The sequence below is a fragment of the Centrocercus urophasianus genome, unplaced genomic scaffold (genome assembly GCF_019232065.1).
Source record: "Centrocercus urophasianus isolate 14NV4802_14NV808 unplaced genomic scaffold, USGS_Curo_1.0 seq_33, whole genome shotgun sequence".
In the NCBI taxonomy this organism is placed as follows: domain Eukaryota; kingdom Metazoa; phylum Chordata; class Aves; order Galliformes; family Phasianidae; genus Centrocercus; species Centrocercus urophasianus.
Window position 1 is genome coordinate 3311555 of NW_024884900.1, and position 16854 is coordinate 3328408.

At 43.0% G+C, this 16854-nt stretch overlaps 1 protein-coding gene across 6 annotated transcripts; it reads right to left on the reverse strand.

The window, feature by feature from the left end:
- Positions 1–920: 920 nt before the first annotated feature.
- On the reverse strand, positions 921–15153 carry LOC122166309 (transient receptor potential cation channel subfamily V member 2-like). 6 transcript variants are annotated; one of them, XM_042829983.1, is made up of 17 exons: positions 14912–15153; positions 11906–12160; positions 9943–10239; positions 9163–9296; positions 8767–8919; positions 8180–8320; positions 7712–8010; positions 7293–7469; positions 6821–6979; positions 6597–6692; positions 5994–6064; positions 5136–5301; positions 4558–4624; positions 4162–4469; positions 3647–3765; positions 2772–2866; positions 921–2041 (listed from the first exon to the last, which is right to left on the reverse strand). In XM_042829983.1, the coding sequence occupies exons 3-17, from the start codon at positions 10182–10184 to the stop codon at positions 1911–1913; spliced, it is 2358 nt and encodes a 785-aa protein (XP_042685917.1). In that variant the 5' UTR covers positions 10185–10239; positions 11906–12160; positions 14912–15153; the 3' UTR covers positions 921–1910. The 6 variants fall into 6 exon arrangements, with proteins under 6 accessions (XP_042685917.1, XP_042685918.1, XP_042685921.1 ...); XM_042829984.1 differs by lacking the exon at positions 14912–15153 and adding an exon at positions 12688–13021; XM_042829987.1 differs by lacking the exon at positions 14912–15153 and adding an exon at positions 11512–11626 and having other exon boundaries at positions 11906–12268.
- Positions 15154–16854: the final 1701 nt, after the last annotated feature.

Here is a 16854-nt window from a genome sequence, read left to right on the forward strand (position 1 = left end):
CTGTTTCACAGTGAACACCAAATGTTTTTTTGGAAAAAATTTAATGCACATCAAAATATTAACACTGCAAACTAAAGAAAGTGATTTAAAGATAAACAGGTTCAAGAAGCAGGTTACCTTGAAAGCAAGCTGTCACAGCCCACACCTATCAAAACCACTACCAACAAGCACAATTTTTCTTTCGTTGTTTATTAAGACTCCAGGAACAGACAGCATATCTGATTCTGCCCTTCTTGAGAATCTCAAAGTGTCCCTGTTACAGCAAAGCACCATGCACAGCAATAGATTACCATGTCAGATGATCCCTTTGTGCAATATGAGCACTTTGCCAAATCTTGGGAACACTTAGGACAAAGCCATAGATGGAAAAAGCAGCTGAAGGTTTTACAAAGCAAGAAAACATCAGAAGCTGGAGTGAGAAAAGTTAGTTACAATTCAGAGACCCAAAACAGTGAGGATGCAGAGGGAATCATCCAGCACAGGAGAATAATCTGATTTGAGCAGGTTATAAAAGTAGTACTTCTGCTGCCAGTCACACAGATGTAAATAAGCAACAGGATTAAAATGGTTGTATCCAAAAGACAAGTCTTCTAGATTCACTTGCTCAAAGTAGAAACAAGAGATAGGAGATCTTGAGTTACAGTTTATCTTACTGAAAGAAAGGTACCACCATCATTTGTAGACTGCAGGTTTTTCACTAATCTTTCCTTCTATGAAAGATGTATCCAAAGCAACAGGTTCAGATGTTTCTAATAAGAGGTCATGAAAAACAAGAGATAACTTGCATGGCAATGAGGTCAGCACAGTACTGGGTGAAATGTAATCAGAAATTTGATTACACCTTGGAGTCCACACTGATCACATCTTCAACTCTTTTTGAGAGAGGTTGATGTTCTGAAAATACATCCAAGAATCAACACTTTCAATTAAGTAAACTTGCTATATTTATAGTTTGCAGAATAGTACATTATTATTTTTAAATGTAGGCTAAAAGTGAGATAGCTCATTTTTTCCTCCTCTTCAGAGCTTAAGACATTTCCCACCCTGAGGCAGTGTGCACAATACAAAAAAGCAATGAGGTTCTCGTAGTCAGTTACAGAAAGATAAGAAGCTCACTAAGGCTGACAGGAGACGTTGACCACATGAAGCATTTGGGACCATCTATCTCTCAGAAGCACTGTGTAAAATTCTGCTGCTGCTTTCTACAGAAGCAATGCAATCTCTAAAAGACAGATGCTTCAGAAATTCACCTAGCGAAGTTACAGTTCCAGAAAACTCACATCACTTATGTGCTCTTAAGCAAATGTGCACATTGTGCAAATGATTTCATTACTATCATATGAAATGGGAATTCTGGTGTGATCCCAGCACTGCAGGTACTGAGACAAAGACTTAGCATGGCTCACGATGGCTGAAACCTGAATATTTGTCCACTCACATCTCACAACAGCAGTGTTTTACACATCATTGACAATTTTTTATGCCTCTAAAATACTCTGTATTCCAAAGCTCTCCAGTGCAGGTTGTTGTGTTGTGACAAAAGAATAAGTTAACTCATTCTTAGATAGGTGAACTCCATTCTCTGCTTCTCTATGGCAAACAACATTATTTTTATGCAGCTCAGAAAGCACTGCCTTCCAAAGACTACTCCCCACTGCCCCTAAGATCTTGCTCTTGCACCTTTAAACATGGTAATAGGAAAGTGTCAGTCAGAAAAGCTTGAGGAAAAAAACGGTTTCTTCAGAGGAAAATTTATAATTAAAGTGCATGAAAACATTTAATGTCACAGGGTGAACCACAGTCATTGATGAAATGCACTTTAACACTGATAATGCCTTCAATTCTTCCAGCTGCTATAGGAAGAACTACTCCTTTGAAGATGGAAGCAAGGTTGCAAACAAGAGAACCCGCTAAAGATTTCTGGTTTGTCCCTTTAGAGGCATCATCTCAGTTGCTGATAGCTGGGGCTGCAGCAGTGACTGCTCCTCTGAAACAGCTGATCTCAGTTGTTTCTGTGGCACCTGTTTCCGTGATCTCGTCTCTATAGCAGGAGACACAAAAACAGCAGCCCTTTGTCAGCAGGAAGCTAACAAAGGGATCCAGTTTTTAGAAGATGCAGGTTTAGGGAAACCCAACATACAGCCAATTCAGTATTTCAAGTGCTGAAACCTCCCCATTCCTGCAGTTCTGGCATCTAGAAAGAGACTATGCTGAAAGAGCAGGAAGCTGTGTAATTCTGATGGAGATTCTGCCCAAGCTGAGCAAAACGTTTCTAGAGAAATTCACAGCTCTCCATACAGAGCTGCCTCCCAGGTACAATGAGGGGATCAAACAATTAGATCTAAGGCAGAATTTGGCGAAGTTATGAGTGTTAGTGCCCTGACTTATGCTGTAAAAGCTTTGATTTTAACACCTGCAGAATGAGTGGGTTTACATTTTAGCTTTTTTTATACAAAAATCAACATGCATTTGGGGTACTGATGTAAGCCAAAGGCAAGAACAGCCCTTGCTCCACTCAGCAGTGCTTCCTGCCTATTTCCAATAGAGATAAATAGGAATGGCCTCTCCTTTGTTCTCGCTATTTATTCCTGAACTCCAGTTCTTTATGTGCTCAGCTCACAAGTGATGCTGCTACTATTTAGTACTCTGAAACAATTTCTTGAGCAAACTGGCCTAAAATTTCTGTTACCAAAAGACATAACATGCAAACAGGGTGGCTGAGCAGGAAGCCAAAAGGACACAGAAGACATTTCCTCATTATTTGACTTTACCTTCCGGATTTATTTCCAAATCATTGGTGTTTCCAGGCTCTTGCTTGAGAACTCCCACTTCCTTTGCCCAACTTGTCCATTTTATTTCCTCTACTCTGGAGAAACAAAATGCAAAAGACACAGACGCATGAAGCACAGCATTTCATCCAGGTCTCATTGTCCTGTGGCCAACCCCATCCTGCTAACACAGACTTAATACTTCGATTGTAGCAACAGCACCCTACAGAGCTTTTTCTTGAGCAAAGACCTTCTGTAGTCTAAGCTCTCTGAGGTAAATCCCTATCCCTCTGCACGTGGTACGCTGGCCTATGCCACTTGTTTGTTTTAAAATACTCCAGTTCCTCCCAGGGAACATTCTTAATACAAAGGAACCTCTTAGATTCCTCTTTCTATGCACGCTTCATTGCATGTAAAACCCTGGAGCTACAGAAGTGCTGCTGGCACTTTGTTTCTCTGAGTAGAGAAAAGTTTACCTGCGCTCTGAGCCCCTCAGTGGGTGGAGAAGTACTGCCTTTTCATGTTGCACTCATATTGCATGCTCCTGATGGAAGGGGAAACCAGCCTACACCCCTACCACCACAGCCAACTCCAAGCACAGCTACTTGCAGCAGTGAAGAAAGCATTGCTGCAGACAGCCTGCCACCATCACCACATCCACAGATATGGGCTAAACAGCACGTCTTGGTGACTTGCTCTCAAACTTTCAGCAGTGACATCACCAGCCAGCGTGCATATACCAGGAACATGTGGTTGAGACACTTAGCCAAGTCAGTGTTGAAACTCCTGTGGTGGAGCAGGGTTAGCAGCTTATCATTCACAGGAATCCATCACTATGCTGGAGTTTAAGTTTAAGGGTAACAGCACATCTGTCTTACCTGAAGCACCACCTCTCATCTTTTTTATTGAGGCCCACTGACATCAAGCAGCCAGATCTCCTCTTTCCTCCTTGGCGCCACAGCCAGGCCTTCTCTATTTCTAGGATAGCAATAGCCCTCTGAAAGAAGAAGTCCATGTCAGGGAAAAACAGGCCATGCAGAGCCCAGTCCCTCATTTTCATTAAATCTTCCCCCCAGTCAGCAAGTACTTTGACTTGGAAAATCACTTCAGAGATCAGCCTCGAAGTGTTCCTTAGCTTAACTGTATCAGGCCAAAATTGTAATTCATTCAAGTTACTTGTGCACATGGATCTGAATGGGCTAGTAGTCAGGCAAACAGCATGAGCTTTAAATACACCTAAAAATGATGTTAGAGTTTATCCCCAGAGTGGTAAATTTATATAAATGAAAACTTTACAGTTGAGGTTCAGGACAAAGACAGCGTCATGCCTGATGTTACGAAATTCAAATAGGAATTTGGACCATGATAACTGCTGAGCAGCACTGTGTCTCACCTGCAGCTTCCAAACACTTTTGCTGTAACCAGAAATATCAGTGACAGTCTCACTCATGAGTGCAATCAGCATGTTGAGCAACAGGATGTAAGTGAGGATCACAAAAAGCAGCAGCAGAAGCATGACAAAGTATCTGAATCTGGCATGTTCGTGAAAATCCAGGTCACCCATCCCAATGGTGATCTTGAAGAGCTCCAGGGAGACACTGAGCAGCCCACCATACATAGCATGGCTCCCAGCACTCTCCATCTGAGCAACAGACTTGTTCTGAGAGAGTGAAGGAGCGTCCCCCATCAGCGTAACCAGAGCTACAAGAAAAACAGAATTTGAATCCTCCTCAGAAAGACATTACTTCCTGCAGCCCAGCCTATAACACGATGCTGATTAAGTCCTTACCTGCAGCAAAGCCAAAGAGGAAGATAATATAAACCAAGAGGAAACGCAACAGATCTCTCAGGATAGTCTGAAATAAACGAGGAGGAAGTGTCATTCCTTCTCAAGCAGCTGTTCCCAGATTATTCCAATGCACATAGCTCTTTCTCTTCTATCCTCACTGGGTTTCATACAATTGGTGGTCAGCCTTCTTCCCTTCTCACCTCTGCTTTGCCTTGCCTTTCTAGTTCCAAACTCTCATAAGGATTTGGAAACACTCCTCAGTCCAAGCACAGCTTTTCCAGGGAGCTTAACACTGGCTTTGACTGCTGGATTTGTCACTTTCTGACCAACAAGTAAATGTCAGCTGCTCTAACTTGCCAGATTCAAAGATGGCAAAGCAGTGGTTTGCCACAACTGTACAACTGCACACAACTGTACTTGAAGGAGAAATCTAATCTCCTTCTGCAATTTATTTCAAGTCCATATATCAATTCATTTTACCGTTTTCATGGTCTTGAGGGAATAAAAGTAACTGCAGGAATTCTATTAGCTCCTGACACATCAAAGTTTTTCACATAAAATGTCTCCCAAGCACTGACCTTCTGTATCATGACACTGTAAATGCCGATGCGCTGAAAGCCCCGAGTGTAATACAGCATGTTCACCCATCCCAGAAGCAGGGAGAACACCATCACTGCCACGTAGTTTTCTGAACTTGCGCCATACAGGACTGCTGACAACAGCAATGAGAAAGCCTGGATGAAGCTGGAGAGAAGTAGAATGAGTGACACAGTAGTTTGCTTCAGCAAAAAGGCCCATTTGCAGTTCTGTTTTGCAGGAAAAAGTGAACATGTTTTACCAGGCTACAGAGAGCACAAAGTGACAGCTATTCAGGCACATAGTTTATATAAGCAAATCCTGTTACAACCAAATGTGCATATTGTTGCAGTTTTGTTATGAACTAGTTAATCTCACAGTATGGAAGCTCTCAACTGCTTAATGCAACTCATGTAACCGATAGAAAACAGAAAAAGAACTGTAACTCACAATTACATGCACACATACATGCAAACACATGCATCTACACATTTGTCCTCAAAAAATATGAAGTTTCTTTCTTTTTGATCAAATTTATGACATGGTGATGATTCAAAACTTGAGCTCTTTTTCTAACATGCTCGAAACTGTGGAATAACCGAAGATCTGCCCTTTGCTGTATTCCACCACAAATCCAAAGACAGGCTCTACCCCACTAAGTCTGTTACAACAAAGGGTTATGACAAGATGCAACAGGTAGGAGAAACAAGCAGGGAAAGGGTGGAAAGAAGAGACAGCGGCAGAGAATCAATCTTTCCTGCTCACCATCTCTCTAGTAATGTTAGGGCAACTTAGCAGCACACAGCAGAGAACCAATTTCACCCGTGCTTTCATTGCGCAAAAAACCTCAAGAGACATACATCAAGATCTCAACACAGCTGTCAGAACACATAGTCTTCAGGGACTGGCGTCTCCTCCGCAGATACAGACTCTAATTGAGAAAAATCAAGGGTAGCCATTCATCAGAGCAACAGAACATCCTACAGATCGATTCCTGCTGGCACAGCCTATTGCACGGGAGAGAGGTTCACTCCACAAACTCCTCCTTGTGCTTTCATTGTCAAGATCCAAATTTTCAGTTAGTCACTCTTCCACAGCCTTACTTGTAAAAGGAGAAGTACAAACAAAGGCTAGATAATGGCTCAGCCTTATGTCCTTCTTAATAGTATTAATAGCATTAAATGCTAGAGATGCATTTTAGTACCATAAATCACAAGTCACTCCTAATCAATTACTGTTGTGAGCCTATTCCTCCTCTTGCCCTGGAGCCTGGTCTATACCACTCCTGTCATTACAGGATCACTCTGATACTGTGTTTCACAGCAGGGTTCTCTCCTGCCATCCACTCATGCACATTCTGACTTCAGAATCAAACAGAACCAAATCTGTTGCCTCCATGTCAGTGATGGTTCTGTTTGCTTGTTTTCATTCTTACAATGAGACTAGACCAGAGAGCCACATACCTGAGCAAAAATTAGGTATACACCTCCAAGCAAAATAATGATCAGCCCAGAGACCCACAGGAAGCCTCCAGCTGTGAACTCCACTGGAAATGAAGGCTGCAAGATAAAGACAAAGAAGCAAAATACCAAATAGTGACATTGGCACTTGTGATAAACACCCCAAGGTTTTTAAAACTCAACTCCATTCACTCAGGTCTTTTTAGATAAAAGAATATTAGGCTTACCTTTACCCTTAAGGGCTGATAGTAGGCAATGGCTGTAAAGATGATCATGAATGACAAGTATGAGATAAAACTGAAGTAGAATCTCTTGGAAGCAAATGTTTCCCACTTCTGCTGAAGCAATTTGTTCAGTGGCTCCAAAACCACCATTTTGTACCGATTCTAAGAAGGAAGAAAACCACCATCAGCAACAAACATATCAAAGTATCAACAGAAACACGAATTCACCAGAGGATTATCTTTTTCAGGGTTGGAATTCAGTGGCTGCAATTAGGCTATCCCTAAGGGTTTACTCAGTTAAGACTGTCAGTATGAAAAACATTACACATCCCATGGGAAGTTAATTCTGCTTGGCTTCATGAGAAAAGCCAAGCAGCTTAGGACAACCTCAGCTTAGGACAACCAAAGGATCAAAACCATCTCAAGGTGGTGCAAAAACTGTTGCTGTCTTTAACTTTCAGTAAAAAGCACTCACTGGTGTGTCACTGCTGTATGCCAGAATCTCCAGCACAGAGTTTTCCTCAAAGCTGTCTAGAGAAGACAAGTCATAGAGGGAGACGTGGATAGGTCCATAGGTCCATTCAGTGAACTTGCGGGACAGGTGCCTGTACACTGGGTCTTTGATCTCTCTTTGGATGATGTGTTTGAAGATCTGAAGAGAAAAATATCAGAAAAACATGTATGCAATTAATATACAAAGTGACCCAAGTGACCCAAATCACCTTCAAATAAACAGCTTGCCTTCTGCATTACACACTGTTGTATCTGAACACCAGACTATTTGGTTAATATCAGGCAAGATACTACATCAGACCCTGCTGTTATGCTGAGGATGTATGCTGCAGTTGTCATTGTTTCCCAGCAACCCCAGGAATTCCCTCTATTTGTCTTTACCTCCACTTTGCCTGTCTTGGCAGCAAGTTGCAGGGGATTTAATCCATCATAATTCACAATCTCCTCCAGTTTCACTGTTGGGTCAGTCTTCACACCTGCCTTCAGGATTTCAACGTATACTGTGCTCACAAACTTGGTGTTCTCCTCAGTGTCATCTGCAATCATCACCAGGGCATGGAGGACTGTGTTTCCCTGTGTATCTTGCTCCTGGAGTCTGGCTTTTTGGTGGGGGTTGTTTAGAAGATATTCTACAACCTCAAACTGGTTGGTACAGGCAGCCAAAGAGAGGGGAAGTTCACCTGAAGAGATAAAAACAGCAGTTGGGAGGGGCAGCAGGAAGTGTGAAAAGAAATCGAAAGAATTGAAAGTGAAGTCGTGAACAGAGGGACAAACCCAGCTAAGACTAGTGGCATTGAACACAGTAAGGCATTAAAACAACCCAAAGAAATGTGCTCCACACAGGCTCACCAAAATAAAAGCAAACTCCCTCGTTCTTCTTCCTGAAGAATTCACCATGAGCTCTGGCATGGACGTCAGCTCCATTCTCCACTAGAACTTTCACTATGTCCAGGCTCCTTCTCTCTATGGCAATATGGAGTGCAGTCTGGCCTAAGGAAACAGGCAAAAACCCAGAAATCAGTACCAGAGAGTATAAGAGAGAACAAGCAGAGGACTCTTTGGCAAAACACTGTTGAAACAGTAAAGGATAACTCAGCTAGCAGAACTCATTCTTTAACAGCTAGGTAGTATTCCTTTTTCACTTTCAGAAATGCTGTATAAACTTTGCTACACAGATTCTTTCATATTTGTGGATTTATTAAACACGTATTATTTCTGTTCTATAGACTAAGGACAAAGTTGCAAAAGGCTGAGGAGGAAAGTGCCAGAATCAGAAATCAGAAATGGAAAGATGAGCAGGCTGTGACCGTAATTACACCAGAACTCTGGAAAGGCAGTGCCACATAAACACCAAATCCCCTTCTTTCTCCTGTACCTCTGTGTCTCACCTGTCTGATGGGGAGGTGCATCTGACACAACACCAGCAGAAACCTTACCTCTGTAGTAACAGTCAGAGCATGCCACGTTGACAAGCGGCCTGGGATTCTGTGTCTTCTGATCTATTTCCAGCAAAAGAGGGATTGTGTCATTCCTTCCATTTTTCAAATTCATCAGGGCTTTCATTAAGCAAGTCTTCCCAGTCTTTGCATCTAGTAGAAGAAAAAAGTATCAAGTAAGTTGTGGATATGTGTCTTGCACATATCTGTATTACCTGATTCAGCACACCCAGAACTTAACTCAGTGTAGGACCAAACCCAATATTTTTAATGGCTTTTGTATTCTAAGTCTGCAGCAGAGGCAAAAGCCTTAGGAAATATGCAACTAATGGCACTTCCCTGTGCTACATTAACAAGCATTGCCTCTGCTACCCCAGTTTCTGAGCAGGAGCCCACCTGTGTATTCAGAATTGGTGAGAAATTTTGAGGTCCTCCTTAAGTACTCAAGTAAGCCATCCAGTGCCTCGGGGCTGCCCCTGGAGACTGCACTGAAGAGCCTGTCTCTGTCAAAGCGATTGGGGTCCTTTTGGCTGCAGAAGAAACGCACAGTGTTAAGAAGTCCTGGAGACTGCAAGACAAGAGCATGCAACAAGTTCTAGTCTGTTGCGTAAGAAAAGAGGAGAGAGGTAAAAAAAAAAAGTTTCTCAGAAAAAAAAAACAAAACTGTATTTTTGAGTCAAAGGAAAAATACAGACAGCTATTTCCCATAATGCTCTTAAGTGATTGCTGTTTCCATCAGCTGGAGCTCTTCCCAGATGCAGCCTGATGTGCAGTTCTGGAATGTATCCAGAGCACAGACAAGCCCAAGAGAGCTGCAGGATCAGAATAGGTCCCACCACGTGGTATAAAGCACTACATGAGCTCATTTACACCCCTTTCTGGCAAGAACAGTTCAGATGTATAGAGCTCCATGCTGAGTTGCTCTTACACTCAACTTGGCTTATTTGGTGCTATTTGGTTCAAATATACCCCAAATAAACAGCACACACCGTACCTTCCAAGTATGGAGAGGAAGAGCTAACATGTCCCCTTCCTACCTTTATTTATACCTCTACCAGACAGCTGTAATATTTCTGCATTGCCACTTTTAGTTTCAACTTCTATAAAGTCTGTAGGCAGGAGTCAGCACAGATCAACAATGATCCTATCCTTGTCAAATAACCAACAGTTACTCACTTGCTCACAAGTCCTGGCCGATAGTTCAGATTAATCATGACTTTAGGAGAGTAGTCACTGCTTTCCTTCTGGTAAGGTGACTCCAAAGGCCGGGGCTCTCCCTTCTTTCCATATTGTCCTGATCTTTCTTCCTTTGTACTAGATGCAGGCTTATCCTCCTGGATAGTGTCATCTGTTTCTAGCAGTCCTACCAACCTGTTCCTCTGACATGGGCCTGACTGATCATTTGTGAAGTTATCCATTTCTAGCAGAGATGGCCTTGCAGATCACCAGATGTTGCCCACTGGGAGAATAAACCTGCAATAGCATGGGAGAATTAATACAATTTATTCGTAAACCTAGAATGTGAGCCATGTGGCACAGACATAGAGGAAACGTTTCCAGGTCCAATGCTCCTACTATAGGGGGACTATAGGGGTCTTGAGAGAAAAGATTCAATAAAGTTCTGCACAGTCGGGCGTATTTGAATAAAGGATCAATGTCTTAAACATGGCACACCTAGAAAAGCAGCACAAGAAGTAGAGACTGCCAGAAGTAGTACAAGAAATACAGACAACTCTTCGACCGAACATCTGAACCCCTTTTGTGAGATGATCTCACCTGCTGGCAGCAGCATGGGTTCCTTACATAAAAGGCAAAGAGAGTGGATCTTTAGGAGACTACGATCACTGTTCTTGTCTCAGTGCAGCCAATACCAGCCAGTCACTGAGTGGCCAAAAGATAAGATTAACTATAGATTAACTTTTTTGAAACAGAGCAATAAGCTGGTTCATGTTCTCTCATGTTAAGAAAGGCACTGTTTCCATGGGGGAAACATTTGCAAAAGTTATGTTCCTCTCATGTATTGTTGCACTGCACTGGGGCAAAATACAAGAGAACTCCCTAGCCATGTGAATACAGGCTTCCAACTTCCAGCTCCATAGCACAGGCACACACACACGCTGGCTGCCACACGGACACTCATAGTCCTCAGAACCTGAACACAGCTCAGCTCTCCCAAAAGCAATGCTGGACCCAGATGTGCCGTGCACATAACCTACGTATTCATTACAGCACCCAGTTAGCCCACTTTAGTATTTTTTACCCTTCTGAGACATCTCTTCATGTTTATCTGGATACATCCCAGATCCACACCCAGTGCAAGCTGCCTGCAGCCAGCACATTATGAAGAGTCGCAGTTTGTGAAGCAGCAAGGAAACATCCACAATTACCAGCCTGAACCAGAGCTTAATAACTCTGTCCTATTCACATGTACTCCCTCCAAATGAGGATTTTCTCTCCCTTGCTGGGACTAAGCCAGACTCCATAGCCTATACCAGCAAGGACACACCATAAAGATTCTGGCTTAGATTAGGATGCAAGGCAGCACAGTTAGCTCTAAGCAGAAAGCAGCCACAGAATATCTTTATGCAGCTCACAGCAAGAAGTCCAAAGGCTGGTTTCATGACAAACCATTACAATTCAGCCATTCTGTTTAGTCTGCATTTTACTGACAAACATTCCTCTGCACGCATGAGATTACACCCTACAATCCCATTTCAGCCTCGTTTTGTCCCTCAGAACACTTACTGGTACATTTGCCAATCCTTCAGAGTGCTATTTGTACATCCATAATAGTTCGCTTGTTGTTCTGTCTTCCTTTCCCCCCAGTCATTACTCAGTTGCAGTTTCCTTCTCTCCACAGCTTCAAGAAAGTTATTTAGTGACAGCTGTTTACAGACAGAATGTCTGGCTTAAAAGCAAAAGCAAAATGGTCCTTAAAAAATACAACAAAGACGCTAAAATAAATACATCCAAGTCATGTTTTCCTAGGAAACAGGCAGCAGCCTCTGTTTCTCAGCTCAGTTTTAACTTCTCATGAACTGAGTTGTCCCCTTCTGCAACTTTACCGAGCCTTTTTGAGTAGTACAGCATAAAAAAAAAAAAAGCCCTGTTGTCAAAAGAGGAAGAGTACAGCACTTACCCCAAGCTGCTGCCAGCTCCAGCCAAGAACTGATCTCACAGGGAGTCCCAACTGAGCCTTCAGAAGCCAAATAGCTTCCCCGTTGAAATGATGTCAAATAACATGTGTTAATAAGCATGAAAGCAGCCCACAAATTATTTACATCCATGCATGAGAACTCTTTTCTTCCGCAGAGACCACCACACTCATCTCAGCACTCTGGTGATGGCACGACACTGGACTCCTAGTTGGTGGTGGTCCATGGAAGAATCCAACCTGTGAGAAGAAATAACTGCCTGATTATTTACTCAACTGTATAGCTTTTTGCAAAGTGAAGAAGGGCTTGCACAGGAAATGACTAGATAGATTTCTCAGTAAAAGAGGGAGCCAATGAGTGCACTGCTCTTATATGGGAAAGCTGGCTGGCTATTGCAAATTCATCATGCTTAACTCCTTCCTGCACGGGAGACATCTTGTGGCTTCCAACAGCCCATTTAGACCGCAGGGGATGATCAAACCCCGGCAATGCCAGAGCCTGTGGTTCAGCTGTGAGGTTTGTCACAAGACACTCTGCCCAAGAAAAGCATGAAATCAAGAATGCATGAAAACATCTGAAGTCGACCGTTCCTGTGGGAAGCCAGTTCTCACACAATTTCACGCACCACCATTGCGAGGCAAAGCAAACCCCAGCAGACAAACCAGCCAGAATGTTATAACAAGCGGCAGCTGCTCATCACATGGACAAGAGCCTTCACAAAGCAGCCCCATTCCTAACTACTTATGCCACTGGTTACTTAATTTACCTCTGGTGCTCAGCTCTTGATGGGCTCTCCAGAAGAACCACCAAGTCTTGGAAAGGCTATTTCTGGGAGCACAGGTGGCATCCACACAACAGACTGTAGCTGACACCATGCACATGCACTAGCACTGTTCACTTATCACTCTGAAAACAGGACCCCTGGGACACAGAAGATATCAGACTGCATGAAGCGTCTCAGTTTTTTCTCTTCTAACAGAACTGTGGGCAGAGGACACAGCACGATCATTATTCCCAGTAGCAACAGTGCAGGATGACATTCAGCACCTTCGATGGCCTTCCAAAGCACAAAGCCGCTCAAGAGTATCGTCATCCACGCTGTGAAGAGTACTGATGGCTTACAAAGCCATATATGTGATCTAGAAATCATCTAGCAAATCTCGTTAATTAACAAAATGATATATAACTCTTTTAACCAACAGCTTGACAGCTATGAATTAGTTAACAAGCGCTCCAAAAAAGTTGAGAAGGGATGCGTCACATCCTGACATATTGAACTCTGGCTATGGATTTTTTCCAAAGCTACCACAAGCTTACAGAGAACCCAAAGCAATATTCAAGTGACAGGACAGCAGGACAATATGGGGCTCCCGAGAACATTAATTTCCTTGGGTAACAACAGGTGTAGAATCAAGCAGGATAGTTTAGCATAAACTTCCCTCCCTCAGCTTTCATGAGTCAGCCCACCATTCTAACCAGGGAATGAAATCAGCCTACAAAAGTGCATCATAACAGATTTGGTTCTGCTCATCTGGTTTTAATAGTTTACACAGAGGAAGGCAAATGTGCAGTTTGCTGGGAAAGGAATCACTGCCAGCTGGGAGGTCAATGCAGCAAAACAGAAACATGGAGCTGCTGGGAGAACACAGAAACATCGGTATGCGTGCACACATGCGCACACGCTTTCATAGGGAGGATGCTATGACAAACATTTGCATTTCCATTTTGGAGAAGGGAGAAGCAAGGCAGAAGAAAACTTCAAACCGCAAAGAGAGAAATTAAACGCTAAGTGAAATTTTAAGTTCAGTCAAAGAAAGTATTTCAAAATGAGCACTGCAGCACAAGTATTGATGTACGCTGTATGAAGAAGCACAGTTATTCATGGCAGAAAAAACAGTGACTCAAACCTGATTAAAGAGAATGCAACAGGAAGCAGAAGGGGGGACAGCTTTCTGAGATGTGAACGAGCGTCTCCTAAAGTATGTGTTCTCTGATCATACACAGAGTATAGATGAGCACACCAATTTTTGCCAAATACTGAAAAATACTTTCATAATTAATATCATATTTTCTGTATGCTGTAAACAGAAAAACAAAGTCATTTACTTTTGTCTGTTGTTTAATTACAGCTTTGATCTGTAGCCACTGCAAGGGGCAGCAACTCAAAATCACCCTCACAAAAGAAAGACTGCAAGAGTTGCATGTAGAGAGGAGCATTAAAAGATTTCCTGGAACAACGGGTGGGTGAGCATTTCATTCAGACCTCACGAAGGTCACAAGGCTAGAAGAGCAGACTGTTACTTTTAAAAGTGCTCTTTCAGACTTGGGGAAATATCAAGTCTTTTTGCAACGCCAAATTTTCGTATGACTGTTACACCAAACTCAAACTGGAGGGATGAATTTCAATTTATTATAATTACGCAGATGGAAGCTTACAGTGTTAGAGGGACCAGACGGTGCCCAATTTAAAATCCAAATATTCTTAAACATAACTACTTTTCAAAACTTGCTACTGCCCCAGTAACTCAATTATTTACACAACAGTGTATTGCTAACTACTGGTCTTGCATCGCTGCATTTAAATGCTCCCATCTATATTACTTTTCAGGCCTTTGAAGGAAGTATGCACCTCTCCTATACCTTCAGTGGAAGTATCTTTGTACTCAATATATCCTTTTCTACAGGATTACAGCCTGAAGAAATGCTCCACTGACAATTATACAATCGACACAACACAAAATCCGCTTCAAAGTAGCATTTCTGTGCAGCAACAGTGACACCGGGTGGTCACTCCGTGATCCTGAATTGCTGCTGCTTAACACTGAAAAACAGCACAAGCAGCTGCAAGCACACCCTTGTGAGAAACATTACCCTCCAGCCAGGGTAGCACTGCAACGCTACAGCACCTCTCAATTTCACTTCTTGTACTTCTGCTGTTCTGTGCCGTTTCTAATAAGTCAAATATTATTAACTTTCAGCATGAGCCTTACCTGGTGGGCTGGGAAAACAGTGTGTGGACACATAGGTAGTTTGGCACAGTCAATCCAGGCTGCACAGACCAGGCCTGAGCTGCTCCCCGGCCACCACCCCAGCTTGGTTTGGGCTGAATGCATTGTGGTCACTGAGTGCACACTGGTGCTGGTGCACCCATGCCTACACATCATGTTCCCAGGGTCTCTGCTCTTGCAGAGCAGGCCAGGCCCCAAACTTAGCTCTGCATGAAGCCAGCTGCACCTAATGGCACTTAGGAAGTCTGCACTGCATTTGAACAGCACTTCGGCAACAGTTCCCATTCAGTAATTGGCTCTGGAAAAACCTACCTGCCCCTTACAGACTCGTTCCTAACCCAAAGCAAACAAAAACCCCCTTGAACCCACAGCCTGCCTAATCTGATCAGTTAGCTACTGTGACTGTTACCATGCAGCACTGTTTAATTATTAAAAGAACCTGAGAAAGGACATCTCTTAATTATAATCCAGGGAAGATAAAGCAGCTGATTTCACTGTGAGCAAATAATCAGCAAAGAAAGTAAATTTATTCACTGCCATATCTCCTCTGGACTGTGAGTTACTCAGGGAATTTATACACTAAGGAAAGCAGGGAATCAAAACCTGCTGCAAATAATTCCAGTCACAGCTGTGACTAGCAGAAGTGTGTTTAAATTGCCTACAATCAGCAGGTTAAATCTTCCCCCATGTTCACACCCATATTAAGAACGCACTGCCAGTGTCAGCACTGCTGTTCCAGTCATATCCAGGACATGCTCAGTAATGTAAGATGTGAATGTGGTATTTGAGCAACGCTGCACCATGCGCCACCACTAATGAACAAAGTGCACTGGCACAGCACTGTGCATAGAGCGCATGGATGCTGACTCCAATTGAACACTTAAGCAGCTCTTAGTATTCAACAGATCAAGGTCTCGACAGCCATGATCCTTATAGCCTGCTTAAGTTTCCATAAGAAGGAACTTGGATGACGACATCCATCCTTTAAGGTCCATCATTATGTGCCTGAAACGTGCCTGAACCATCATCTCAAACTTCACCTCGTATTTCCCAATGCCTGCTTGGATGGATATCAGTTCCAAATGCTTTTGTGAAGGCCAGTGTTTAACCCAAAGAGACCCACAGCAGCCACCCCTCTGCTATGCAGTACTGAAGGCATTTTCATTAGAGCTGATCAATTCAAGCAGGCTCCCCAAACTGCCCACAACAGCGCCTACTGCAGAGCCCTTCCCCAGATAGGAAGTGTTTGATGTAGTGAAGCCTACAACAAAACAGCCCGCTTCCATTTTATGAGTGGAACAGACAACGCAATTTGAAGTATTAAAATACCTAACTGGCAAGCCACGTACACAGCCTGCACCAAGGACAGTGGGACAGAACCTGCACCTAACTGTGAAGTAATGGAATCTCAGGCCCACCCACCTTAACACAGCACAGCTTACAATCCACTCCTACTACCTTAATCCTGCATTAATGTTTGATAGCAGCTTTCTGAAATCCTTACTGGAACGCTGTATCCTTTCTGGAAACACAGAATCAATTTAAGTTCTAGAAAGAACTAGTGACACTAGTAGTGCTTAGACCTTAATCCGTGTTGATTCACCACCAAATACCTCCACAGCCCACACAAAGATGCTTAAGCTACCACAGAAAAAAGCCAAAAGGAATGTGTGTGTCACTTACATATACTGGGTTTACTAGCTCAAATTGGGACAGACAACAGAATGTAATGTGCAACAGAAAACTTTATTAGCATTTCAACATACAGATCAGCAGTTAAGTTTGCATTTAATTTAAGACATTAGAAAGACTACAGTGCAAACACAAGTGCTGTGCATCTTGCTTGACAAGACTGCTGACAACTAATAGCCACCCCTGAGGCGCAGCACCAGATGCAGGGTGGACTCCTTCTGGATGTTGTAGTC

What these genes read in the sequence shown, in the direction of transcription:
- LOC122166309 (XM_042829983.1), bottom strand. Translation starts at nt 10,184, where the DNA reads ATGGATAACTTCACAAATGATCAGTCAGGCCCATGTCAGAGGAACAGG. An exon ending in CATACAGCAGTGACACACCA is followed by an intron (nt 6,980 to 7,292) that starts GTGAGTGCTTTT and finishes CTTCCTTCTTAG; the next exon opens with AATCGGTACAAAATGGTGGT. An exon ending in GATGAGAGGTGGTGCTTCAG is followed by an intron (nt 2,867 to 3,646) that starts GTAAGACAGATG and finishes TTGTTTCTCCAG; the next exon opens with AGTAGAGGAAATAAAATGGA.